Source organism: Antennarius striatus, chromosome 22 (genome assembly GCF_040054535.1).
Source record: "Antennarius striatus isolate MH-2024 chromosome 22, ASM4005453v1, whole genome shotgun sequence".
NCBI lineage: Eukaryota > Metazoa > Chordata > Actinopteri > Lophiiformes > Antennariidae > Antennarius > Antennarius striatus.
Window position 1 is genome coordinate 9,056,303 of NC_090797.1, and position 27,038 is coordinate 9,083,340.

General features: G+C 41.5%; 1 protein-coding gene across 3 annotated transcripts in view; it reads left to right on the plus strand.

Annotated features, from left to right (window-relative positions):
* Positions 1-492: 492 nt before the first annotated feature.
* gramd4a (GRAM domain containing 4a) overlaps positions 493-27,038 on the plus strand; it is a 33,611-nt gene continuing 7,065 nt past the window's right edge. The window contains exons 1-13 of one of the 3 annotated variants that reach the window (XM_068307112.1): positions 493-850; positions 6,722-6,935; positions 10,944-11,064; positions 21,132-21,252; positions 22,202-22,263; positions 23,365-23,503; positions 24,564-24,589; positions 25,142-25,233; positions 25,728-25,819; positions 26,214-26,262; positions 26,365-26,436; positions 26,519-26,562; positions 26,657-26,766. In XM_068307112.1, the coding sequence (XP_068163213.1) occupies positions 822-850; positions 6,722-6,935; positions 10,944-11,064; positions 21,132-21,252; positions 22,202-22,263; positions 23,365-23,503; positions 24,564-24,589; positions 25,142-25,233; positions 25,728-25,819; positions 26,214-26,262; positions 26,365-26,436; positions 26,519-26,562; positions 26,657-26,766 (1,171 nt within the window). In that variant the 5' untranslated portion in view covers positions 493-821. Of the gene's footprint in view, positions 851-6,721; positions 6,936-10,943; positions 11,065-17,946; positions 18,066-21,131; positions 21,253-22,201; positions 22,264-23,364; positions 23,504-24,563; positions 24,590-25,141; positions 25,234-25,727; positions 25,820-26,213; positions 26,263-26,364; positions 26,437-26,518; positions 26,563-26,656; positions 26,767-27,038 lie in introns of those variants that run through there. The other 2 variants (XM_068307113.1, XM_068307114.1) reach the window with 2 other exon arrangements.

The following is a 27,038-nucleotide window of genomic DNA, read 5'->3' on the forward strand; positions in this document are numbered from 1 at the left end:
TTTTTGAAGGTATTCAAATTGAGCAACTCTGATGTCTGATGTCTAGAATATTTTGGGACATCTGAAGCAAGGTTGTGGTGAACTTTGAAGTTTTTCCTCGAGACATTCTACTGAGCCCCAATTATATTAATGTCACAGTTATGCTTCATTGCTCTATTGATCAGCACCCTCAAATCTCCGTATCTTATGTAGATGGTTATGAGTGAATATGGGTTGAATAATTGAATAATTTGGAGTCCACGGTGGTCAGTAAAAGTAACTTGGAAGAAAATATTTTGTGCATTAAATGAGGAAAATTGTCACAATGCTGTATATAAATTACTCACTTTTGATTAAAGTATTAGAGACTGATAAATTGTATTTTAGCAATAAGGCCACTTGTCTGCGCACCTTTCATAATTCAACATACTGTATGTGATCGTAGTCGCCGCAAGGGGGCGGTAAAGAGAGACTTTCCGCTGACGTCTGGAGGCTCCATTCACCACTAACGGCCCCTTTAAGAAAAGCACCCGAACACTGACGAAATTTCCTCGGCCCAGCTCCCCGTCCGACTCCGCGAAGGCAACAAGAGATCGAGGCGGACAAGCTCCGAGCTAATAGGTCTGGTCGGGACAGGTCTCCCCAAGCAGGAGGGACACGATTGTCATTTTCTTCTCCCTGTCTGCCCGGTCTACATCAGGATACGACATTCAGTCGGCGGACAGAGACAAGCAGATATTGATGGGATGGATGGACCAAGTTAGCAGTTTTCGCCGTGACACTGGCGCTGCTAATTTCCCGAGCAGCAGGTGTACTGGAAGATAAAGGCAATCTCAGTGTTCATGAAACTTTGCTACGATTTACGTGCTGGGTAAGAAGATTTGGTTTTACTCATATTTTTGTATTAATTATTTTATATTAACTCAAACCCTAACACTCTTCCAAGGTATAAATAAGAGATGTTGTCCATCCACCCCCTTCTGCGGGGTCATCACAAATACGAATTATTCGGTTGTAATGTCGTCTCTGCTTATGCTACCAATAAAAACATGTCCGACCGCTTGAGAAGGGCCTTACGGCAAATCCAGCGCTTAATTCATATACCGAGTCAAGTACTAAGGTATAATTAAGCATTTTTTAAATTATAAAGTCAATTTTGCTCTGCTAATGTTGACTTTGTTCGTCTATTAAAGGCGTCGTGACCCGAAGAGTTCAAACGTTGAACTGTTGTCAAATAAGTTATTAATAAATAAACAAAAAAAGGCTTTTGTTCCCTTTAAAACTCTGAATAATATCACAAATGGACTTTGTCCTCTAACTACTTTGTGCTGTTTTTTTAAATGACTTGTCAGCTGTTGATCCAGTGCCTCATTCATTCTCAGGCTTCATCAGTAATCTCGGGTAGATGAACATAGTAGGATTGGAGGTCCTGCTGTGAGATGTTCAAAGACAGTAGGAAACCTTGATCTCAGATTTCAATATGTACCAAATCAAGAGTAATTACCACTGTCAGACATTGGGGAAGTGCTGAAGTGTATTTGTTTCCTGCCCCTAAAGTAGTCCTGTGTTGTTCCCATGACACCAAGTTCAAATTTGTGTATGATGTGACCTCGCTCAACCATCGCTCCTGCAGTGTGAGAGAGGGGACAGATGAACAAATTGTGAAGGAAGTATTGATTCTTTATATAACCTCATGTTGGAGTCTTAGCAGCGGAGTAGGATGGATGCTGCAAACAATGCAGTGATGGAGGGTAGCCACTTTGTTGTTTTTTTTAATGCTGCCTCTTGTAGCACTTTCATCACAGCATTTTTAGTAAATGTCACCCCACCAACTTTGGTCCGACTGTGCCCCGAAGCAAGAGGCCACGGAAATCATTTCAAAAGGCTTGTGTCCACTAATACACTCATCTTCATCCAGCTTTGAGTGCCCCACAGGGACATATAGTGTTGTTATCATTATTACTCACTCCATGACATTGTATTATTGTGAGCTACTTTGACATTTTTATAAAGGGCCCATGGAAACCGATTCCTCAGGAAAAGGATGAAAAGCAGAAGGAGCCAAATCATTTTTTGTTGTCATTTGCATATCAGGTGTGTTTATTACACAGGCGTTAAGGCCTGGCACGACATGCCTTACTGTGTTTAAAGTCAAAACCAAGACAAAAAATTCCAAACAAGAGAAAACTAATCAAACGGATCATGAAAATAGACATGGACATGTTGACTTTTTTTCTCAGCTTTTTACATTTTTTTGCCCACAATCTGATGACTAGGGATAAAGCGAGGCCAACATCGGTCTTCAACTATAAACAACAGAATGTGTCAGAGGTCTTGTTCAGACTATGTATGAATGTCACTGCCTTATTGTTTCAGTTGCTAAACTAGAATGTCATCTGGCAGAGTAGATTCGTTCACAGCCGGGGTCTGATGTGGTTTTTTTTTCTGACCCTCTGTTGACCTTCTCTTCATTACGATTACATGAAAGTGAGCTAACCGGTAGCCACTTCTTGGAATATTTTAGTGTTGGCAGAAACTTTAAATGTCTTCTTTCTCTTTTTTAGTGTTTCTTCAACCCTATAAAAATTGGAAAAACTCTTCGGGCAAATCTTTTGGTATTCTGATGCTTGTTTCTGCTGAAAATAAGTACAATGGATGATGATGATAATGATGATGACAGGGTGGTCTCACATGGCTTTATCCAACATGTAAAAAGAAAGTGTAAACATTTTACTGGCATTTACACTAAGGGGAAACTATTGTTAAACGTTATTCTACAACAAAATCCGACTTCCTGATGTTCCATAAAACACGAGTACACAGAGAAGGCACCTCATGTGAGAACCTCGGTTTATGTGTGGTTTTAGACTGCCCTCACTCCGTCAGTTTCATGAATTGCTGGTAATTGTAGAAAGCTCACCTTATACACCTTATACCATACTGTACTGGCGTTCTTGTATAGCACCTTACTAGTACTAATAGTAAGGTCACATGGCTAGTTGTAAAAAATCAGCAGAGAATCTGATTATGGCTGTGACTTGCAGTCTGATCATACTCATTTTATGTTTACCGTTTCCTCCTCCTTAAACTACTGTTTCCTATCCTGGATCCGTGATGGTTTTGACCAACAATGTACACTGGAAATGATTCCTTTCAGTGCTGGCTTTGTTTTATATATCATGTTGGACACTCGAGATCTAAACACGTCTCATTTTCTGTAACTAATGTTTGGCTCTACAAACAAATGAACTCATAAAGGAACCTCATAAAACAGAGTAATATTAAAAAATGGTTTTGAGCACACTGCGACCAACTTTCCACAACCAAATTTAAAGAAATAAAAAGTGGGCTAGTCGCACTAGAATTGCCATTTACTGCAGTAGAAGTACTTCAATAATATTCTGTTTTATCGAACAGTTGCTCTGTTATTTTGTGCTGATTGAAACCGATGCTTCAGCATTTGATCCTCTCATGACTGTCTTGTGTAAAACTGGAAAAAAGTTGATGTAGGGCAAAGAGCATTAGAGCGTGTCTGACCCATGAATGACTGTGATTGGTTGTTATAGTGAGTGTGACCGCTGTGACCGAGAGTAACCTCCAGTGACTACAGGTCATTAGCAGAAGATTACCCAGACAAGCATCAACACACCCAGATACAACATATTACACACACTGGGCTCATCAAGCTACTCAGCCTTAACTGTTGTGTGTGTCGGTGTGTGTGTGTGTGTGTGCATTTTGTTCATGTGTCTTTCCTGCTTTGTTTTTATAATTATTATTGCCCTTTCTCTACCATTAACATATCTGTATATCATGTCTTACCATTTGTTCATAGCCGAGGTCTCTACCATTAACGTATCTATATGTTAATGGTAGAGAAAGGGCAATAAAGAGGAAGAGATAGTCTGGAAAACGCCACAATGGAAGGAGCGGCACAGAAACAAGAAGCAGGCTGCTGTGTACGAACATAGTCATATCGAATCATGGCTTTGTTTCCCAGTTATTATATTTCCAGTTTAACGAATGAAAATGTTAATTTCTGATTGACTTTTTATTTGTTAAATGACCTTATTTTGCGATGAGAAGCCACAGGTTTGAGCTGAGCTGAAAAACATTGGCTCCTCATGGAGTCATTGTGATGGGAGTCTTGAGAAGTGGAGGGAAGTATTCCGTATGCTGCACTCACCACTCTTACCCTCGTTCCTCAGGGAAAAACCGTCAACACACACTGTTTTTCTGATTTTACCACATTTCTCTGTCTGTTGTGTACATGAAGAAATAAAAAAGCACACTGAGAGTGAATCCAGAAATAGCCTGAATTCATACCTTAATAAAGGTCTCAGATTTTGATCCTGTCTTCCTGATTCCAGGAATCATCTCTTTACAAAATTTAGCTGAATCTCACAAGAAGGTTATGAGATTATGATGAGATTATTATAGGATGAACAGAATTCTGGTAATGCAGTAAATGTCACGTGAGTTACACTCAAAGGTTTACATAGACTTATAAAATACATTAACAGTATGATATAAAGTGCTTCTATTCCTGACAAAGGATTTCTGTGTTACAAAACGATTGAAACATGCCATCTTTTTCAAACCCAACGATATTCACAAATTTATGGTCTGAAACAAAAGTGTTCCAAAAACTAAAAGCAACTCCAGAAAGCTTCCCTTGGGACTTTTAACCAACACCCAGTTGACCAAAAAGTCTCTGGATCATCATTGAGCTCAGCAGTTTCTCAGACACTTACTCAGCTTTGAGTACTTCTCTATTTTGTCGTGGCTCCATCTGATGTGTGCAATAAATGTGCCCTATTTATCTAGCCATCAAAAAAATTCCAACTGCAGCAGGTTGTCATGGCTTCAAATCTACAGAAGAGGAAGTTGAGAATGAACACTTCAGCACGGCCTTTGTGATAAAGGATGGGGGAACGATTGGGTCGATGACCTTTAGTCAAGTTTTTCAGGTTAATTAACCAGTTAAATGGATAGTCTGTCACTGAGATAACCAGTCTGGGTAGTCTGGACAATTAATAGTAGTTTAGCCAGTCACTTTGGCCTCCTCAGACTAGTCACCTATATCCGATTTTTAGCCCATACAGATTGATGTCCCATATCTCGTTTGTAGTCTGAACAGTCCCGTACCACATGATATCCGTTATAATGTGGTATGTGATATCATGTGGTACATCGTTGTTATGGTAACCTGTCAGACCGGCCGATAATGTGGCCCAGTCTGAACAGAGTGAGAACGCATTTGGACATTTGCTAAAAGAGTGTGAACAGTCATCCCTAAAAATCAGTTATGGAGGGATATCTGATATGCCTGCAGTCTGAACGCAGGCAGACTGCAGGCATATCGGCGACCCGAGGATCGGGTCGTCGAGCCCCCGTTGTCAACTGCCACCCAATCCACAGTGTACCCGTCCCCTACGGTTCCCTCGGGTTTTAAACCGCTCTTAGTCATCCAGGACTTGCTTGCCAAAGGAGGCCCTACCAGGAGCATAAAGCCCCTGACAACATACCTCCAAAGTGCATTCGGGCATCTGTTTCGGATGCCTCCTGGACAGCTCCCTGGGGAGGTGTTGTGGGCATGTCCCACTGCGAGGAGGCCTTGAGGAAGACCCTAGGACACGCTGGAGAGACTGTGTTTCTTAGCTGGCATGGGAATGCCTTGGGATCCCCCCCCGGGAGAGCTAGAGGAGTTGTCTAGGGGGAGGGAAGTATGGGCATCGCTGCTCAGACTGCTGCTCTTGAGACCCGGCGGTTTAAGATGATGGATGGATGGATAGCAATAGCTTAGAAATTGAGTGAGTGACCAAATTAGACCAGTGGCTAACTCAGGAACAAACTGGTCAGTTTACCATTTAGGTAAACACAGACTGTCATCAGCAATGCTAATGTGTAGCCAATAGCCTTTTAGCACCTTTTGTGGCATAAAACACTCACATTTTAATGCTGAACATGATGTAATGCATTTGTAGAGTAGTTAGCTCGTATTGGTTTCCTTGTGGTGGGAATTAATGAGGTCATGAATCGTGTCTGTGCTTTGGTTCTGTCAGTAGGATTGATTTCACTGAACTGTGGTGTGGCTGCTGCCGCATACAGTAAGAAGATGTGCAGTATGTGTGACACATACTAACTCCCACTATAGTGGTTCTCATCAACCCTAGAACTCAATCCCTGATCTTTTTTGTCAATCAGAACTGTGTAGACTCTCATAAGCGCCGTTACCGTTGCTATGGAAATCAAGAAATGAGGTTAGTAGATCTGCTGCGTCTGTCAGATGTTTGCCAGAGGATAGAAAGGATGTGGTTGTCAAGGCTCTGCCGGTGTTACTGTTTCTACATTTCTGCATCAACAGTAAGGCCAAGCAAAACACTACCATTAAATACTTTGAGGCGCTAACCTCATCAATGTTTAAGGTAGGCGTGTGTAAAACCTGCAGCATCAACTTTTTGTTTGTTGACAACTGACAAATTTTAGCATGACAAGATGCTACATGAACAATTAAATGTTATAACAACCAGACATGGTTGGTGTATGTTGACTCTGAGTATATGAATGTGTTCTTCTGTTTAAATTCCCACAATTCTGAATCAGGCATTAGTTTGCTAAGGTGGGTTTCTCCTTAAACCAAAGAGGAAAAGTTAATACTTCAATAATGTTTTTTTTTCAAGGTGGCTTCATTTTCCAGACGGCTTTTTCCAGCAATGACCCCGTGTTTCCATCCCCACAGGTTAGCTGTGCGCCATGTTAAGATAAAGCCCAGGTGTGCGGTGTTGACCATGCTAAAGCGCCTGGACAAGATCCGCTTCCGAGGCCCCAGAACAAGAGACGACTTCCCAGATCTGGCCGAGTCGCCACCCGCCTCCGACAACGAATGTAGTGACGACATGCAGCTAAAGCCCAGAGCAGCTCTGAGAGACACGGACGACCTCCTTCGAGACCCTGTGAGTGTTCGGAAACGTCTGTGTTGGTGTGCGTTTGTCAGACTCGTTGTCTTAGTTGTGTTTGGTCACATTTCATGGAGAATTACGGAAGTTTTTTTTTTCCATTCCCCATCACTTTTGCTTTTTCAGCTTTTTTCTTTCATTTTCTTTTCAGTTTATCTACTTCCCTTTTTTCTCTTCCCGTCTGTTTCCTTTACACTCAGTCAAACCTCTTCTCTTCATTCACCACCGTGATAAAACCGATCAAATACGGTAGCTGTCTTGCTTTTATGTGCTTGTTTATAACTCTGGTGAACGGTGAAGATTATCACAATTTCTTTTTTTCTCTGATCTCATGAATTATTTGATTACAAAAAGATGCTCTGGCCTCATTGTTGCACCATAACAGAGAGGGTGAAATATGCAGTCACTGCTGCTCCATCTTTTTGATTGTCTGGTGTTTGTTAGCTAGCTAAATCGATTTTGATTTTCTTCTGTTCAGTTCTAATTCTGAAAGAGAGAAAAAAAATTAAAGTAGAAGACATGCTCATGGAGGCTGAATAGAAATTGATCATGAGAGGATCGGAGGTTGTAGAAGAGGATAAATGGAGTGGATGGAGGGAATTGACTAAACATGCACTTCCCGTTTCCTGATAGTCATTCCTCCCTCATGAGAAAGCGTTCACGTTTTATATAAACACTTCCTTAAAGCTGCTTTCTTTCATCCTCATGGTTGCCTAAAATGCCAAAGTTGCTTTCATTGACACGTACAAGTGATGATGGTAAGATGCCCAAATAATAAAAACTGCCATTTTGCGTAATGAAGCCCCTGAGGACGTTGGTCTTTCTTCTGTTTGTTTCTCCTCATATAGACACCTGATGCTTATTGAAAGCTGTGGTAGCATCGTTTGAGCACACAGTAAAAAAAATATCATGTTTACTTGTAACTTCTTTTATTTGTTCTGGAGCTGCACGACTCACAGGTGGTCTGCAGCCTCCTTCAGGTAGCATTGTGGGCCTGAGCAACATGACTACAGTTGGTGTCCTCCAGTGTGCACAAGTGTGACTTTGAGCTGGTGTTTTCTGAATGTGTTTGTGCTGGTGCTTCCCTGTGTGAGCACAACCCCACCGGGAAGGCATCGCTCACATCGCAGCACTGATGAGTCATGCTCCAAAGCCCCAAAATAGATCAAGCTGGCTCTTTTCCCTTCTGGGACACACACTAAACACACTAAACACACACACCCCAGTATGAAAAATGCACATCCTCCCTCAAAAACACACAGTCACATTCAGAACCTCCTGGGTGGAAGCAATGTTTCCCACGGGGCTTCCTGAGACTTGGGTGGGTGGACCTCAAGGCATGGGGAGGGGGGTGGTTCTGGAGGCATCTGCACTCCCTCCATTGAAAAGTTTGAGTAGTTGCAAGACAACAGAGATGTTCACAAAGTGTTTCACAAGTCCCTGTCACATTTCAAGTCTTACATCATCAGTCCAGGTCAGCGAGTGTCTTCTGGTTGCAAATAAGTTTTTATGTCCTGCTACCAGACTGTATCTCTTCCTATTGAGTTTAAACTATCTACTATTAGCTCATCAGTTCTCCATCTATTACTAAACCATAATAGCATCAATGAGATGATTACTATAACTCGAAACGGGCTAGGTAGAGTCACCATGTCTTACATAAAGGTGTCCGTATATTTTGGGGCATTATATTTAACATTTTACATGAAGCAGCGGAGAGATAAAACCTACCGCCGAGTGGAACTTGAGATGATGGTTGTGTACCGTAACGGTCCAAAGAGGAGCAGAGCAGGAGAACGGTCACCTCTCTATGCACTGAGAGGAAGAGGAGTGAACAAATCTCCTTATAGTCTGTCTGGCACGCAAACAGTGACTGTCCCACGTTCTGTTTTTACAAGGCAAACCAGCAGAGCGACACTGTTTTACCGTTGAGAGGACACATTACTAGATTGCTGTTCCAGCACTTCACCCTCCCAGCACATTTTCAACCCCACCAAAATGAATACATTCTTAAACATCCATCACTTGCATCCATCTCTAAGGTCATGGTCTCTGTGGAGTTTTTCCTGTAGCTGTAACATCTATGGTTTTGGAATTTACAATTCCTCTTCCTTTATGTTACCAGAAGGATAGTGTGACTCCAAGCAGGAGTCATAAACATTGACTCCTGCCTGGGGGGTAGATATTGCCTGGCTGTGCTCAGGGTTTATGTGAGATATAGAGAGTGCGCTCACCCACAGCGAGGTCCCTGCTGACACCATGAAGCCCACCCACACTTCAGCGATCTTCACTCTGCAGGGTTGGATCCAGTGACCTGGGTCTTTACCTCACCTTCATTATCTCATCAGTTAAAGGAAGATGACGTGCCCTTTGACTACAGGAGTCATGCAGAGGTGTTTTGACAAAATAACAGATGTCATCCATGCTAAATAGGTAGAATCCCCGAACAGATGGTGCTCAGTCACTGCCTAGTACGATCTCATCAACCCCCCCCCCTGCTAGATCCAGTTTTGTCTTAACATCATGTGTCTCAATTTTATTTAAACTGAGAAGAAGAGGCACATCATTTTAACAGTGATGTCAAAGCCTGACTGCTTAAAAACACCTTAAAAAAAACCCTCCACCTTATAAAAGACATGATGAAATATTTGTGTTATAAATCAAGTCTGCGAAGTCTTCATTTCCACACACTTTTGTTCTGTGTGAATACACTTTATAAGTAGTGGCTCTTCAAATGAAAAACTTTTCAAACTCCCACTGTCTGATACCTGACAAGTTAAATAATTCTTACGAGCCACCTCATGTCGGTGCTGTCGGTAGTTGTCAGATTTTCATTTTAAAGGACAAAACATTTTTATATCAGTAACTGGAAGCAGTTTTCATTGTGAGATGGTCATTTATGGGATTTACGGAATTACACTTTTGTATAACACAAATTAAAATCACTATAAAAACAAAAATAAAGCAATTGATCAGCCAGTAATAGTTGAGGGTGACGTCATGTCCTGACCTACTTTTGACAATCTGGATACTGTGAGATTTGATGACTGTGCTAGCTTTAAACCAGACTGCTAGCAGTCTGATTTAAAAGCAATTCTTAACAAACAAATCTGACAAAATCAAAGCTGAGATCCTTGAAACCGAACTCCTTCTTATTCCCTCTGCCTGCTCCCCGTCGTTTTTTTTTTCCATTCCTTGCCTGTATTTAATCCTCGTTGCCTTCTCCTCATTTCGTTCGCAGAGCTTCTTTCATCAGGGACACCCTCTCCATCGCTGCGTCTCCCCATCCCTCTGTCTTGCAAGGCTTTGGGCTCACCTAAATCCCATTTATAGGTCTTTGTCAGTTTAGTGCTTTGTGTGTCCCTCTCTCCATCCTTCCCTCTCTCTCCTTCTCTCTGCGTCTTTTCTGTCGTGTTCTCCCTTTTGCAGAAAGCACATCATCCAAACACAGCACAGTGTGTCTCCTCAGACAAACCTACTGCCTGCTGTCGGAGAGAAGCTGCTGCAGTGAATGTGGCAGCATTTTTTTTTAAAGGACCTTCGCTGTAGTCAGGCAGCGATTCTCAACAACACAGTCCTCATCATCCTCTCGCACATCCGTCTGTCTCTCGTCTCCATTCTCCTCTCTCCCACTCCCTCTACCACCCACTCAATACTTTCCTTCCCTGACTTTGTCCTTTCTTCCTCTGCTTTCGCGCGCAACCTCTCAGTCATTGACATTCCTTCTGTCTACCTACACCCACGTTGTGTTCCTCGTTGTTCGTGTCGAGGTTAAAACCCGTATTCAGAGCCGTGTGACTCATCAGTGTTGCAGGAGTTACAAGTGCGGAATTCTGTTTTTCGTCCTCACTGCAGCTGGATTCAGTCGGGAAAGTAAACGTGAGTCACGGCGGCACCACGCTAGTCTGAATGTTCATGTTAGAGCACATGGGATATCCATGCTTGTTTGTATTTTATTGTAATGCAGTTCTCATATCAATTTGTGTGTGTTTTGTGTTCCCACAGGCGGGTTCGGGGTCTCCCACCATGGCTGCAGCCATCCAGGATTTCCAGAGATCGGAATCGGACCGCCTCAGTGAAGTCAAAGGTCACCTGGAAATTGCCTTATTGGAGAAACATTTCTTACGTGAGTCAGTGCACGCACACACACACACACGCACACACACACACACACACACACAAAATGGGATTTCCAAAAAAGTGCTTTGGTTGGCTATTTTGAGTTTTAATTTTCCACTCGAGTTAAAGCTGTTTGGTCATTATTGTGCTTTTGGTTTCATTTTCTCACAAGACACCCAGTCCCCCTCCATCTACTGGTATATGTTTTCTACTCGACCAACAATCCCTTCTGCCATTTCTCAGAGAGACAGACCTGAACTTAAGGCCCTGAGCTCATTGTTCTTCAGCCATTGTAAGCGAAGAGATTGTTTGCAACACAAACACCGAGAGCAAAAAATTGCTTTTTCTCGTGGCTGTTGTGGAGATGCTACTCTTTTCTATCTGCTGTGGCTTTCTCAGATGGTGAATGTAGCAGTAGCAGGAGGAGGAGGATGAGGAGGTAACCCGTTTTTGATCCCAACATCATCTGGTGAAACTCAATATCAGTCAAGTTCACAGATTCTTACTTCAGTGGTGACCCTGTTGACCTCTGGAACAGTTGCCAAAACCGTAGATGAGGGATTTCTTGGTTGTTAGAGGCTGCATGGTTTTATCAGCTGACACGTTGGAGCCCACGCGCTACGTTTTCTGCTCACCCTTTCCCCTGCTCATGGTTTCAGCACTGTTATTAGCTACTGGTACTAATAACAATGCTTGTTTTGTCAGTTATCATTGACAGGGAATCACAGAATAGTAATATAAAAGAAGCAATACATTATGTTTAATTTCATGCCTCCAACTAGTCCAGCCCACATTAGTCAAACATGAACATCACTGTGCACAGTTCCACCCCCCATGTGATGCCATTTAGTAAGCCTTTGTTACATAAAGTACCGGTTCTGAGGACCAGAGATATGAGCGGCTCTGCTCAAGACATTCTTGGCTCTGCTCAAGACATTCTTGGATAAAGCCGCTCCTGTCCGCATGACCTGCAGGGTGGACATGAAGCCTAAATGCTGCGTTTACAAGGTCTTTTGTGCGATGATGACATCAGACTCAAATCAGCTTTGAGTCTGATGTCAAGTAAACGACAAATTTGTGTCGTTTTAGGTTGATATATTCACTTGAAAAACATTCAGAAGAGCCAATCCACTAGAAGAATGCTGTGGCTGTCATTGTTGCACATTCAAGGCAGTGTTTAAAAGGTTGTAAATATTACGTATTTTATCAAAGCTTTGAAATGACCGTGATGTTAATTTGAAATTCAGCCATATTTTTGCAGCATTTGATTATGGATGTACTATATGTGTACTGCAGCACTTTGCTGACACGCTAACCAGAGAGGTACTGCTTGTTCTGTACGTTGACAGTTCCAGGGTGTAATGGACTGTGAAGGTTTTTTTTTTCTCACTGGCCTTTTGACTGTACGTATTAGAGGGTGAGAGAGTGAAAGAGAATCCCTCAGGCGATGTCATCCCAGAATCCCTGTCCCTGAACCAAAAGACAGAGATCATTGTTGCACCATCAGGGTGCTAGTTAGATGAGCTCTGCCCTTAAACACATTACTTCCTTCTTGTTATCACTTGTCCTTATGTGCTCCTCTTTTTTAAGTTATTTTCCCTCTCATTAAAATAATACAGTCGTCATTGTCCTTTAGTCTCAACCCTGATATTTCAGAAAATGTCTACCATTCCTTGCTCTGGAAGAGTCTCAGTTCTTTCATCTTCATCACCCCCCTCTTAATATCCTTCTTTTAAAATCTGAGCAAATGCTTTTAAATTAAGGTTCAAGCATCAGCATTTACAGTGTCATTTGTAATCAATGCCATATCTTGTAGATAAGGCAGCTACTTTGTTAAAGGACTCAGAAGCAGGGGAACGTATAAAAGCAGTTAACTATGTTGTCTTGTGTTGACTGGGGGAGGTTCGGTGCACCTTGACCTTTGGTATTATTTTTTTCTTCTTGCGTTGTCTCAGTTGTTTCTCTTCCTTTTGCTTCTTATCGCCGCCGTCTGCTTCTGTCTTCCCCTTCAGTCTCTCGTTATCCATTTTGCTCACCCAATCCCTGCCGGGTGTTAACGTACTTTGGGGAACGCCAGTTAACACTTAATGGAAATCTGAGGTCTCTGCCCAGCTCTCTGGTCATTGTGTTATTGGTTATTTTTCCTTTTCCTGTACTCCCCTGTGTTCAGGTTTCTGTGTGCATTCTCAGTTATGCTAAGAGCAGACATAAATGCACAGTGCATGTTTATAAGCATATGGTAACTTAAAGCCAGAGCAGCTAATGAAGTGAAACAAAGGTTTCCTTGTAACAAGAATTTATGGCTTAATTTGTTATGTAACGGCTTTTCTGGAGAATAGGTAACGTAGGAGAGCAACACACCGAGGAAAATACCCTGAGTTATAATCCCCAATGTTTCACTCTGCTTTTTTTTTTTTGGTGACGCCTGTGTTTAATGGATTTAAAAACAGGTTCAAGGATTCAGATGCCACTGTGTGGGTTCCTCTCTGTGATGGTACAGATGATAAAGTTTAGTAACAGTTTCAACTTATAAATGAATAAATATCTTTTCAGCCTCAGCCCGCATGTGTCCCTCCTGTCCCTTGGTTCCATTGATTCCTACTGTACAATATTTAGGGCCTGTCAGCTGTCAGAAATGCTGAAAATGTCTATTTCCTTGTTATTTTCTATTATAATTGTCAAATCTTGAAATTCTTGAGTAAGTACCTTGGGATATTATGTTTAATGTGAGTGTAAATGATTTTAGGATTTAGACCTTTGGTCAAAAGAGAATCAGTGGACTTAAATACATCACAATCCGTTGAATCATATTCAATGCTGAACATTTACATAATCAATAATCTATAGTTGGTTCACTGATGATTGAATGGTCAGTATTCTCCACATCACCACATCTTTGTATTAATAACGAGTTGCTATAAGATGTTCAGCTCAGTGGCTTTTTAGACCTTATTGTCTTTCTCAAGTTGATTTGATTTTTAACTTCACAATTTTTTCTTTCACTCAGAGGATGAATCAGTGGCTTAAAAATGTTTTGATGTCTCCCAGTTTTAAAAACATGCTTTTTCTGAGGAATTCAAAAACACATGATGATATTAGTGTAATTAGGTAATACGATCAAAATTCACTCAACCTAACAAACCTTAATGTCTCATTTGTGCTTCTTCCTGCAACGTTTCTTCGCTGCTAGACCCAAGAACTCATTTGGACTTGTTGGATCTGTTTCAGCCAGAGTGAACGGTGTGTAGGCGTATTCCCTCTCCCTTCTACTGACGTCTTTCTCAATGCTGCCTAAAATAAAGCCGGGTCCACACTGTACATCTAAACAAACGCACTGCTTAAGTATATTGTCTCCTGCCTTCACATGAGGCTTGAGTTTCCATTCCAGATGGCGTGTGTGTGTGTGTGTGTGTATGTGTATGTGTGTGTACAAAGGCCTCGGCCTTCTTTTGCCATTTGTTGTGATTGACCAGTGCTATTCCTAGAGTACTTAATTTGTTAATGAGTAGCCATCTTTTTCCAAACGTGTGTTCACACAGGGGATTGCCACATATAAACACAGGTCTGAACGACCACTTTGCCAAAAGTTTTCCTCTATCTCACTCGTGCATTTCTCTTTCTTTCCTCCAGTCCACTCTGTCACCTTGTTCTACCCAGACCAGCTCCAAAAATGATCTGATCCATAATAATTTGCTCTTGAAAGGGAAGCACAGTATGGATTTTTGTTAACCGCTGATGCTGGCAAATAATTACATAATAGCTAAGTAGATATACGCAGGTGAGCGTAAAAACAATCTATTAGATTTGTTGTTTAACACCCTTTCTTTTCTTGAGTAACATTGTAGAAAGTGCATTGAGATTGTACTTGTGTAGTTTTCCTGTGAATCGGTGAACAACGTCCCCACTGGTGATGGTATTCCTCATGCAGCTCTCATGTCTTCACAGCATGGCTCTACCGAGGTGAGGCAGTTTTAACATCAAGGAGCTGAACGAGCGTTCAGTTTCACTCCTACATGTGAACAGCATCTTTTCTTTCACTGCCATTATTCCCACTTTTCTACTCTGAGCTGAACACACATTGAGAAACTAGAAAAAACAAACCAAACACAGTGGAGAAGGACAGAAGCAGCAGACATTTTGTTTGTTGACATCTGTCCTGGCATCTCGACGTTTCTCGTTGTTTGACTGTGTAACAGGCATGTGCTGCTTTAATTGGATTTATTGGTTTTACCACTGCTAACATTTGATGGACCAGTGTGGGCAAAAGAATGTTCTTTTTTGAGGACACAAACTGAAGGTCAGTGCTTGGGAACTTTGTGTAGTGACTGGCTGATCAATACATTGTCCTAGCTGCTGACCTGCTTCACACTGGCTGTAGGAATACACACACACACACGCACGCACGCACGCACACACACACACACACACACACACACACACACACACACACACACACACACAATGATGACATAAGAGGATGATTCAGTGAATTGCAGTTATTACACACTATCTCACATAACGACAGAAGAAATTAAATTAACAAAATACAGAAAATGAAGAATAATCCGAACAAAGTATTCAGTCTGCTCAGTATGTGAACAACATTGTGTCAGTTTTCGTATTTAAACCATTATAATCATGCTGCAGATTATTAATACAGCGTAACAGTTATAATGTACTGATAGTGAACAGTAGGGCATTACTTTTAAAAATTCACTTAGAATTTCCTTTGTATTTTTATATCTAGGAAATACAGACACAATCCCAATAGGTCTATTCAAATGATCCAAAAGACCAAAACTCAGACATCAAAATTGAATTTATCCATTAATGATTTTCTATATTTTGATGAATAAATGATAACACTGTGTTCTACAAATTCGATGAAATTGTTGAAGAAAAGTTCTTGCCATTCTATTCATTGAAGTATTTTTAAGTTTAGAAATGATGTCTGTCTGCTATATTTGGTCTTTGAAGACAGGAAAACTTTTTCACCAAGAAATTAAAATTCCTTTCAATAATTGATGGCCCTTTATGATCTGGAGTTGGTGTACGTAAAAAAACCCAACAGATTTATTTCAATGTCTTAGTTTTATGGCCTTGGAGATAGTTATGCAAGCGATTGAATGTTCTGCAGGACTCATTAGTCTTTACTGCCTCATTACTGTTACATACGGAGATGATTCATTCTCCTTCATTACAAGAAATGTGAAGGACATCCTGCCTGTTAATGAAATAACCTTGTTTGATTCCAGCTAAGGAATTATTTACAGGCTTGTGAGAATGCAACAGGCAGTCATGTGGATAGAGGAAGTCGGGTCTGTTTTCCGACCAGGTGGCACGTTCACAACATTCTCTTTTTTCACACTGTATGATGTTTTTGAGCAGCACCTTGTGACCATAAGTGTTATGACCGAGTGATGTTATAACCCGATGTCGCGTCGGCTCCACGTCTTTACAGTGTTGGTGGATGCCATTTGGTTTCCTCTCTATTGCCAGTTCTTCGGAGACATCAGTCTTGACCAGATACCTATAATGTGATTACTGCTATCCAAACAGATCCCATCCGCTCTGTAATATTGGATTATGAAAACAATTTGTCTTGATTAATCGTTCTATGTTTTATTCCTGAAGACACATCGAGAATCAACAGAGAGAGGACGTTCGTATATCTCCCTGCACATTTCCTGTCCCCAAGTATGGCTTCCTGCCAAATGATGATCAAGTTGTTAGCAACCACCAGAAAGAGGTCTTGTTTTGATGTTGCAGGGAAGAATGTGAAGCTTAGCCAATATGGCCCAAGTAGATGGGAGAGAGTGAAATGTAGCTCATCCAGAGATATCAGGGCCAAAGAAGAAGGAGAGTTTACAAAGATAAAGAAGATAGGAAGGCAATTAGATTTGCTCATCAGTCGTTACTGTGTAGTACAGATAGCAATCAAAATATAAATACACACTTTAGTGGTTAAGGTATCAGCAGTAGTACGACAGCTAAAATATGATGTCTCACAGGAGAAGCTGTCTATTCAAAATTGAAACATGTAGGCTTTTCCCAACCTGTCCGTATGCCAGGTTTCACTCGCGTTGTTTGTTCTGCCTCGTCTTCAGCTTCTCGTCTTCCCTGTCGGTGCTGTCTGTGGTGTGCTAACACCTGCACATCAGCTGGAGGCCAAAAGACTGGAGCCTCCTTTATTTTGTAAAGAATGGGAATCGTGAGAGGCTAAACTCTCACTCTCTCTCTCTTTCTTTTTCTTTTTTTCTTTCTTTGAACCCCCCTTCCCCCATGCCCCCACCTTTTATAATGAAAGGAACTATTGTCTCTGACCTGGACTTAGAAACTCTTAAACAGTACTTTTCCTCTGAGGTCTTAAAACCTGCTTTACTTTCGTGGGTACAGTACACGTAACACACAGTACCACATGTGCACAGAGCAACTCAGATAAAACTACTTGGGCACATGGGGAGAAATGTGTGTGTTTGTCTGACAGCTAAAATGAAATCTCAGTTTCCTGGCCACTCAGCAAAGCTCCACCTCTCTCAACCGCCACTGCCCTCCTTCTCTTTTTACAAAGTGCCAACACTTTCAGACCCGCTCCGACCACTGACCACCGATCACCCTGTGGAGGCTTCAAAGAACGCTTCAGCATTGCTGCACAGATGAGGACAGAAGAACCTGCCCTTGACCTCTGCTTTATCTCCAACTGAACAAGTGGACACACAGCTTTTACCCAAACTTTGATAGGCTCGAGATTGTTGAATTTATTTGTTGATTGAGGGTACAAAGCAAACTGGTCCAGAGCAGGAAAACTTACAGCTGTGGCTCACTTTCAAAACGGTATTAAGGCGGCTACTCTGCCGTCTCGATCCTGCTTGAGCGGTCCAGAGAATGGTTCGCTGCAGAGATGGATGGGCTTCTGCAAGATGGAGGACTGCACCTTTGACAGCTTTGAGGTGCTTTACAGTGGAGCTGTGGATAAGATCAAACGTCACAAAAGTAACCTCAACCTCAGTAAGTTTGTCAGATTCAAATTAAGGAACTTTAATTAGTTTTAATCAAGTTCTCTGAACTTAAGTTAGCGAGATTACTGAAGCTTTTCTATAGGCTAAAGAAATACCTGCTGAGAAACACATGCAGGTACATTCAGTTGTCACCGTCCAAGGAGCCACTGAATAATTTGGCATCTTGCTGTTTGACCCTCACTGCTTGCCATACTTGTCATTAAATTCATTAAGTATAAAGCAAAAATGATCAATGTTATCAGAATGAAAAGGAGCAAATCCTGAGCCAAGTCAATCATAGCAAGTCTTTTATTTGAAACTCGTTTCTGTCATCCCATGAATAGAAACTCCTCATCAGTGATGATTCATCACCATAGAAACAGTTGTCTCCTCAGCTGAATGTTGCGACCTATTCTCACAGGTTGTGTTTTTCTTGGTCTGTGTGCTGTTTCATTAAAAATGTATTTATTTGAAAATGATCATTCTGATGATATTAAAGAAGTTTCTCAATGACAGTCAGCTGTCTAACCACTGAAACAAGCTGATGACAGTCACGCACCATAAATCTACTTCTGCTTCTATAAATAGAGCTTGAGACTTTACGTGTTTTTATTACATTTGGCCTGAATTTGTTCAGAAAAGCCTGTGATAATATCGAATGACATCCTGTATAGAGTGATATTTGTTCAACACTTAACTCAAACATCACCAGTGTCCTCATAAAACCTCCCAATCACCATCTTCTGATGAACCAAATGACTCAATGCACCATTTTAACCACTTGGCACCATCGCTTATCCCAGTTACCGTCCCTGAACATCAGCAGTATTTTTTGTTGATGTCTAGTCTGTTCACAGGTACTGTGTGTTTTAGCTTTTTAGCCTCAGTGGTTAAAGTTCCACAGAGAGCCGACATTGGAGAGAAGGTCAGAGCTATTAAAAGCAACGACTCCTGGCATGGCATTTCGCTTATCCCTCGTCGGAGTTGCAGATAAATGGTCTAGTTACTAGCCTTTGCATTGGCCAGAGACTCTGTGACTCTGTGATGCGGAAACACAGGATGACCATTTATATATACATAGAAGACAACAATCCCATTTTAGAAGCGGAACAGGCGTGTTGGCAGTGTTATTAATACACTATCTGAAGTGGAGGGCCTCTGTGGGACAGGAACACGATTGTATTCTCCCTGTGTCTGACACACATAACATATTGTGTCATGCTGTGCTCTCTCACACTCTCTCGCAGCCCCGTATCTCACAATGTGTTCAAGGTGTTTGGAAAGAATTGTCTGCGAGGAAGAGAGGGAACTATGGAAAGGACAATGCTTTTGATGTTTGTAGAGGTAAAATGTGGGCAGGTGGGGGTAACACTGTGGCTACATTTTAAAAAGGGTGAAAGTTAAACGGAAACAGTTGTTTGACAACTTTAAGGTAATGACACCTGAATGACTTCATGTAAAAAACACACAAAAAAACCCTCAGATTGTTGTAAAGTAACAGCTGGTACACACACACACACACACACACACACATACATACACACAAAACACCGGACAACAATTATGCATTTATGCTTCTTTGACATGTTTTTGTTTTAATATGTGAAATCATATCATAAAGTGCTGCTGTCATTCCTGCTGATAGCTGAGTTCAGTCCAACTCACTGGTGCACCTGATCTGTTTGGTCCTGTTCTCTGGTAGCATCGCTGCTGTTAGTAATTTGTCTAATAGGGTTACAGTTGGTTGTGTATCTCTTAGCACGGGGCAAGATAGCCAGTGTTAAGCTGCTTAGCCCTTAGTAACCTTTGGCTGGCCTCTCCAATATTCGTCCGCTACACACACTCGATCTGAGTGTGAATGTGTGTGTGTCTTGTTTACAAACATTAACCCCATAAACACAGTCTTATATTAGGAGCCTGGGCGAAGGAGATGAGGAACTGGAACCAGTGGATGAGTGAGAAGAGTCATATTACATTGAGAAAGAAACAGATAAGGCATCGAAGAGGGGAATAAAATCCAAAGTTCATTTTATTCTCCTTCTTAGGGAGGAGGCAAAGTAAAAGAGAATAGTATATGTGTGGGGTGGAGATGGAAGAGATGGACTCGCACACATTGTGGGCGATTCATTAGCTGCTGCAGGTACCGCCAATGAATGTTTTATTAGCGTTAATGGAAAGAGGTGAGGGATGAGGAATGAGATTAAGTGATGAGAAAGCGAAAGAATAACTGGCAACTAAACATTTGTAACCTGATTCCTCTACTGCTGTCAGAGAGGAGCATGGGATGGTCGTCTGTATTCTGGTTTATTCCTGCAAAAGAGTGAAGAAACTTTTTGTCTTTTTCTGCAGGAGTCGGTGTAATATTTGGTGGGTTTGTTTTAAGAAGGATGTGATGTGTGTAGTTTCCTGTGTTCGTTACGTACGCCTCGTTCCGTGGGTACAGAAATGCTAGCGGATCAGGTATTTATTAATTTGCGTCTCTGCGAATGCACACACTTTTGTTGCCTCCTCTCCTCCAATATTCATGTGTCCCTTTAGTCAGGGACAACAGTGGAGAGGAAGCGCCGCTGATGTGGCACCCCAGGCTTAGAAAACCCTGATACCTGAAACCCATTAATTCCAGTAGCTTATTGATGAGGAGGAAGAACACGGTGGAGGTGAAGGTGAGACAGTTGTTCATGCAACCGAAGTCACCCCTGAGTTGAGACTGTTAACTTTTGCTATGGAGATTAGCTTTTAGCTGCTGTTAGTATAAGTTTGTGTTTATCTGGTGGGTTTTTATTTGAAAAAAAATTGTTTAATGGCATTTTATAGGGAAATGACCACATGGGTCACATGGGTCATTTCCTGACAACAATATAAACATTTTGTTGTTAGATTGTTGTAACATTAATGATAGTGTTCTTATTTAATTGTCATTTTAATGTTGTCACATTTGATTAAATGACTGTCTTTGATTTCCCCACAAAAATAGAGATTGTAATTCTGATACCTACTTATGAGTTGCCGTTTTATGACCCTGAAAATGGAGTTGTTCGTTTTTTTAAGAACCAGTGTTTATGTTGCATTTATCCAGAGGAGGAGCTGAGGAAGCTGCGAGAAGAGACCAATGTGGACTCTCTACGGCAGGAGCTGGAGAGGGAGCGGAGCAAGAGGATAGACCTGGAGCAGAAGATGAGCGAGGTGCTCAAGTCCAGGTATGATGGCCTACAGGAGATGAGATGAAATGTATGAAAAGGGAATTTAAAAAATAAGAAGAGAAGATGACAGGAAATGGAGACGCTGCCCTTTGACCATTTTAACTGCTTTGAGGGAAATGGGAGAAAAAAAACAAAAAACAGAAGTGAGTCACAAGCCAGTCTGTCACTCACCTCACTCACACACACCGTGGCAATGCCGCTGTCATTACAAATCATGCGTGGAGCCTTCCCTTTAACCCGGGCCTGTGGCTCTGGACCTGAGATCAGATGATGTCGTTCCTTTTAGTAGAAAATTCAACTGGTGATTCTTATCACAGAATCAAAACCTCAAGAATGTCAGACATCGGTAAAAATTAGAAGTCATTGAAACATGTGTGAATATAAAATCATAGCAGCTGACACTTTTGCAGGTTTTCCTTACTTTAGCACACATTTAATCTCGTCACATTGCAGTAGTGTCCGTCATTGGTCACGTAGGTACATTTATAACTAAAACGAGGGGTGGCTTGTCTCTTCAAGTTTAGAGTTGCGTGGTCATTAATTAATTATTTTCTTCATGTCCTGACCTCAAAAATTAATGTTGATGCCAATTACACCGTGTTTTCTGTCATTTAGGTTCATATCAAATGACCACATCCAAAGGTCTGTTTTCATGGCATTAATATATATATATTATATACCTGTAATCCGTTGTTGTGATTACAAATTAGATTTCTAAGAAGATTGAAATATGTCCGTGGCATCACCAATTCCTAAATGACACATACGTTTCTGACACATTGAGTTTTTCCCTGCTGCTGTTGCTTATGTTTACTCTGGAGGGTCCGGTTGGGTTTTTCTGTCTGTGAAAACGCTTTGAAATGTCTCCTGATGTGATTAAGCACTTTATAAATAAAATTGAATTGACTGGGTGACATGACCTTTCCTCCCCCCCCCCTCCCAACAGACTGGAGGACTCTCCGCCGCAGCCTCCCAGAAAGCAGCAGTCACCCTCAAACAATGGAACAGGTAAGACAACCCCTACCCCAACCGGACAGAGTAGGAGGGGGGACTGACAGGAAATGAGAAAGGAAGGAAGACTTTGACATTCTGTGAGCAGGGGGTGTAAATCAAAGTGTGTGTGCATTAGGGAGGGTAGGCTGTGTGTGTTTGAACACACAGCCTACCCTCTCTAAAAGGGAGGAAGAGATAGAGGCTAATTTTGTGAAATGGGTTATGATTATAGATCACCTCATGTAGCACAGACGTGCCTGTGCTCGATCCAGTGTTGGAAACACAGCCAGTGTTGTTCTGGGTGGATCCTGAGTGTCTGCTTTGCTTCTTGGAAAAAAACAGCAAGAAATTTCAGTCGGTCCAGTAAAGGAGAGAAGATAAAAAGACTGATTTGGCATTAAACATTTAAAGTTCGCAGTGAGGATAAACACACCATTAAAAAAAAAAAGTGAATTAGCTGCTGTTTTACACTGTAACCTACATTAACATCATACTAACAACACAGGAAAGTAATTTTGGTTGTTGTGTGCTTGAAAGTTGGTTCTTCAGCGTTAGTAACTGAAGGTTCGACAAGCTCTGCCGGCAGAGTTGCTTTTTCTGGACTGTAGCTCAAACTTTTGCATCACACTCATATCAGTGAACTTTAAGTCTGACTGAAGTGGGAACACAAAGACTCACGGTACTCAGGCTTCAAACGCATAAAGGCAAATTGAACCTTTTAAAACTCATCAAGGAACAGAAATGAACAGAAGTTTTACTTTTGTTGTTCAAAAGTAAGACTGGAGTCAAGTTCTGACTCTGACTAAAGTAAGGAAGGCACAATTTTGGGATATCAGCACCTCTTTTGCAGTCCAGGTAGTTATACTGTACTTTGTTTTTTTGCAAGTACTTTGGTTGATTTTGGTTTAGTAGTTTCAAAGGCAATTTAGCCTCAGACTTCTGTCAGATGTTGTAGGGATATATTGAGAACACATGTTGCCAACTCCTGGCTGCTGTTGAGACATAGTCTCTCAAAATGATTCAAGAGTTGATGGTTTGAAAGGTCTAACAGCACGTCCAGGGAGACTTACAAACCACACTGAGGTGCTGTTTTGACACCCCCTTTGTGCTCTGTAGCAGAAAAGCAGCAGAAGGAAATCTGGAGTTCGCGACTTCAAAAATGGTTGTACGAGCGCTTTGGGGTTTACATCGAAGACTTCCGTTTCCAGCCAGAGGAAAGTACCGTGGAGACCGAGGAACCGCTAAGTGCTAAAAGGTGGGTGAGCGCTGCAGTGGAATACAACATGAAGGATCTGCCCTCAGGTATTGATTGATTCTGTGGCTGTTAAAGGAGATGATGAGTCAGACAGCTAGACGGCAGCTGGGTGTGTTGGTGTGAAAGTGTGTGTGTGTGCGCGCAGCTAAACAGTATGTATTTTATTGTGTCATGCTTTTTTTGTTATATATTTTGATACCTGAAACGGATATTTAATAATTAGGGTTATATGTTCTTTATCCTACTCTTACAAAACAACCCCAGTTGCTTCAGCCCTTTCTCATGCCTCCATTTTTAATGTCGCATTCAAGTCCCACTGTGTACAAGTGGTGAGAAAACAGGTGCAGAGGTGTTAAAAACACGTTCTTTAATTAACCTCACAAGTGCTCGCCTGTGCTGTACTTCTGCTATTTTCAAACCGTTTTTAATTATGTCGAAGTCTTGTTCAAATGATAGATTGGAAACCTTCCTTGTACGTTAAACATGGAAGATAAGACCAGTGCAAGTTTTTCTTTTGTAGCGAGCAAAAAAAAAAAAAAAAAAAAAAAAAGGTTTGAGTCGTTAATAATTTGTATTTATTTGAATGTCGAGCCCTCCAGAGAGTGCAGACAGTAAACACTCTTCTCTCACATCTTTTCTCTCTCCTTCGTTTGGCCTTCATGAATCTGGTATGACTCATTCGCCTTTGCAGAGAAAGAGCCAAGCTGCGATCACCTCATCTCGCACATAAAACAGCTTTCTCCCCCGCCCCCCCCCACTGAAGCTTTTTTTATACTGATTAAAATATACACCCCAATTAGCACTTGTTCTTTGTTTCAAACAATGTTCTTATGTTAGTAGAGTATACCTGTAAACCTGCATAAACTGTATATATAATATTATATCCTTCCTTCCTCTTTTAATCAACTATTTAAGACACCAGTGTTCTTCAGTCTAGGACCTAAAATGAGGCGCTCTCCATTGTTGTACTTTATTTATCGTACGTTGAACTAAACATCCTGACTAACTTGTGAAAGTCGTTGTTTGACCTTCGCTTTTTTTGTGTGTGTTTTCCTTGCAGGCTAACAGAAAACATGAGGAGACTCAGTGAGTATTCAAAGCACTCCCAAATGAAATCACCTGTTGAAGCACAGACATAACACTTCTTTTTTATTTTGTACAGACATTCTCTCTGAAAATGTCTGCAGCTCAAATGCTGCTTATTTCTTCCTCAGCTTTAGTTTCTTGAAGCTGAATCTCATTTAGTTCGTCTGTATTTTCTCATTCAGTCCATGACAGTGAACAGCTTTTCTCCAGCATGTCCATTTCACATCGATGTCACGGTGAAGCTCTGCTGTCATAGAGGTTAGGGAAATGTAGACGAGTCAGCGCCATCACGCCTTACAGTCTGAGACACAGAACAGATACCCTCAGGGGGGTTTCAGTCAGCAGAGGGACTACAGCAGGAGTTATGTAAGATATTAAAAAGGGTCACTTTTAAGAAGCCAGCAGAAGAAGCACACATGCTGTGGTTGTCTTTATAAGGTTATATAAATAAGATACATCCCACACAGATAAGGAGATGAGTGATATACTGACAGGACAATTTATAGACAGAAGTTAGAGAGAGAAGGGTTTTGAATATATCCCTCTTTTCAGAGCGAGGAGCCAGGCCCGTCACCAACTTCCTGAGGAACCTCTCCGCCTTATCTAATTGGCACTCAGTCTACACTTCAGCTATTGCCTTCATTGTGAGTATTCCTTCACCTTTAGCTGATTAACTTAGCCCTGCGTTTCGATATAACTGTCTTTAACAGGCGATCTATAAATTGACTGATGAGCCTATTTGTTGGTACATGGCAATAAAATGAGTGTGAAAGTGATTTCTACTCCCCCAGTGACAGATTCCAGGGCTTTGGCCAAGCACCAGAGGTCTTCATTAGCGTCCAGAATCTGTGATTAAGTTGAGTCTATGTCAGTCCACTGATTGCAGCCTTTCACACTGAATGCATGTCAGTATCTTGGAGTGATTCAGTGCGATAACATTTTCCAACAGGATTAAACACTCCAGAATGAAATTTTCATGTTACTATTGTCATCATGAATAGACTCACAGTTTTATTGACCCAAAGCCGAACAGATAGTGTGATTATTGTGTAAAGTCTACCCCCCGTTCAGGAGTAGCAATAGCTAAAGGAATAGTAATATGTTTAAGTTGATCTAGATGAATATGTTGTGTCTGCAGATCTACATGAATGCTGCTTGGCATGGCTGGGCCATCCCCATGTTGCTCTTCCTGGCCATCCTTCGCTTGTCCTTAAATTTCCTCATCGCCAGGTACAAATATTTGTCCTCGGTGTATCGTTCAGTATCAGAGTAGCAGCCATTCTGGCTGTTTTGTGTGCTTGTGTAACGGTAAACACATAATGGTCTTGTTTGATATTTCCTATCAGTTGGGATGTTTACTGTGTGCTTTGTGTAATAAAACCATTTTGATGTCGTGAGGCTTCGGCTGACAATCAGCTGCCATCTGTAGTCCTCTCATGTGAATGTATGGACGTTATTAATTTTCAGACTCTTAACTCACTGGCTGCCATTGATGTCTATAGACGTCAATTACGTTTAGCCTTTGTCTGTGAAAGAGGGTCACCTGGCCAAATAGGGGAAGGCTGCACACATGTTGGAGAGGAGCTTTATTTGACCATCAGTGTTGTGGTTTCCTGTTTTCCAGAGGTTGGAGGATCCAATGGAGCATTGTACCTGAGGTTTCTGAGCCCATGGTAGGACGACGTCTTCCTTCCTGTTTCACTGTGTGTCAGAGGGAAAAATGCATCAATGTATTTTTTTTTTTTTTAAACCAGTGATTCCTTTATTTAATTCAGGAGCCTCCAAAGGAAGACCTGACTGTATCTGAAAAGTTCCAGCTGGTACTTGATGTTGCACAAAAAGCACAGGTACAACACAACTGTTATCTAAAACTCAGAGTTGACAGAGGATGAACTGGAACCCGCTCTTAGCTCTGAACTCTCCTTACAGAATCTGTTTGGTAAGATGGCGGATGTTTTGGAGAAGATAAAGAAGTGAGTAAAGTAAAATACTGCAAATGATGTATAACTTTACCTACATAGAGAATTATATCTTAAATGTGCTCATGTGTATCTATCTACCTGTCAGCCTGTTCATGTGGGTGCAGCCAGAGAGCACCCGCAAACTCTACATCTGCCTGTGGGTGGCGTTCATCAGCTCCTGTGTCCTCCCGTACAAATTAATGGGCTTCATGATTGGTAAGAGACGAACACGAGAACACAAAGCTTCTTTATCCTTCTGACGTACGTTTGTCCTGCATTGGCCAAGGAATAAAAATACCCTGTAGTAAATCCAGCGCACAAACACATGCACTCATACAGCGCTTGTGTAATTGTTCTCAGTCGCCCTGTGAGAGGCAGCTGTTGGCATGCATATTTGATAGTATTAGTTACTCTCATTTCTTGTACACAAGTTCCAGGGGTCAAGACAGCAAAATGATTGCTGTGTATCTAGTTACGTAAAGTATACA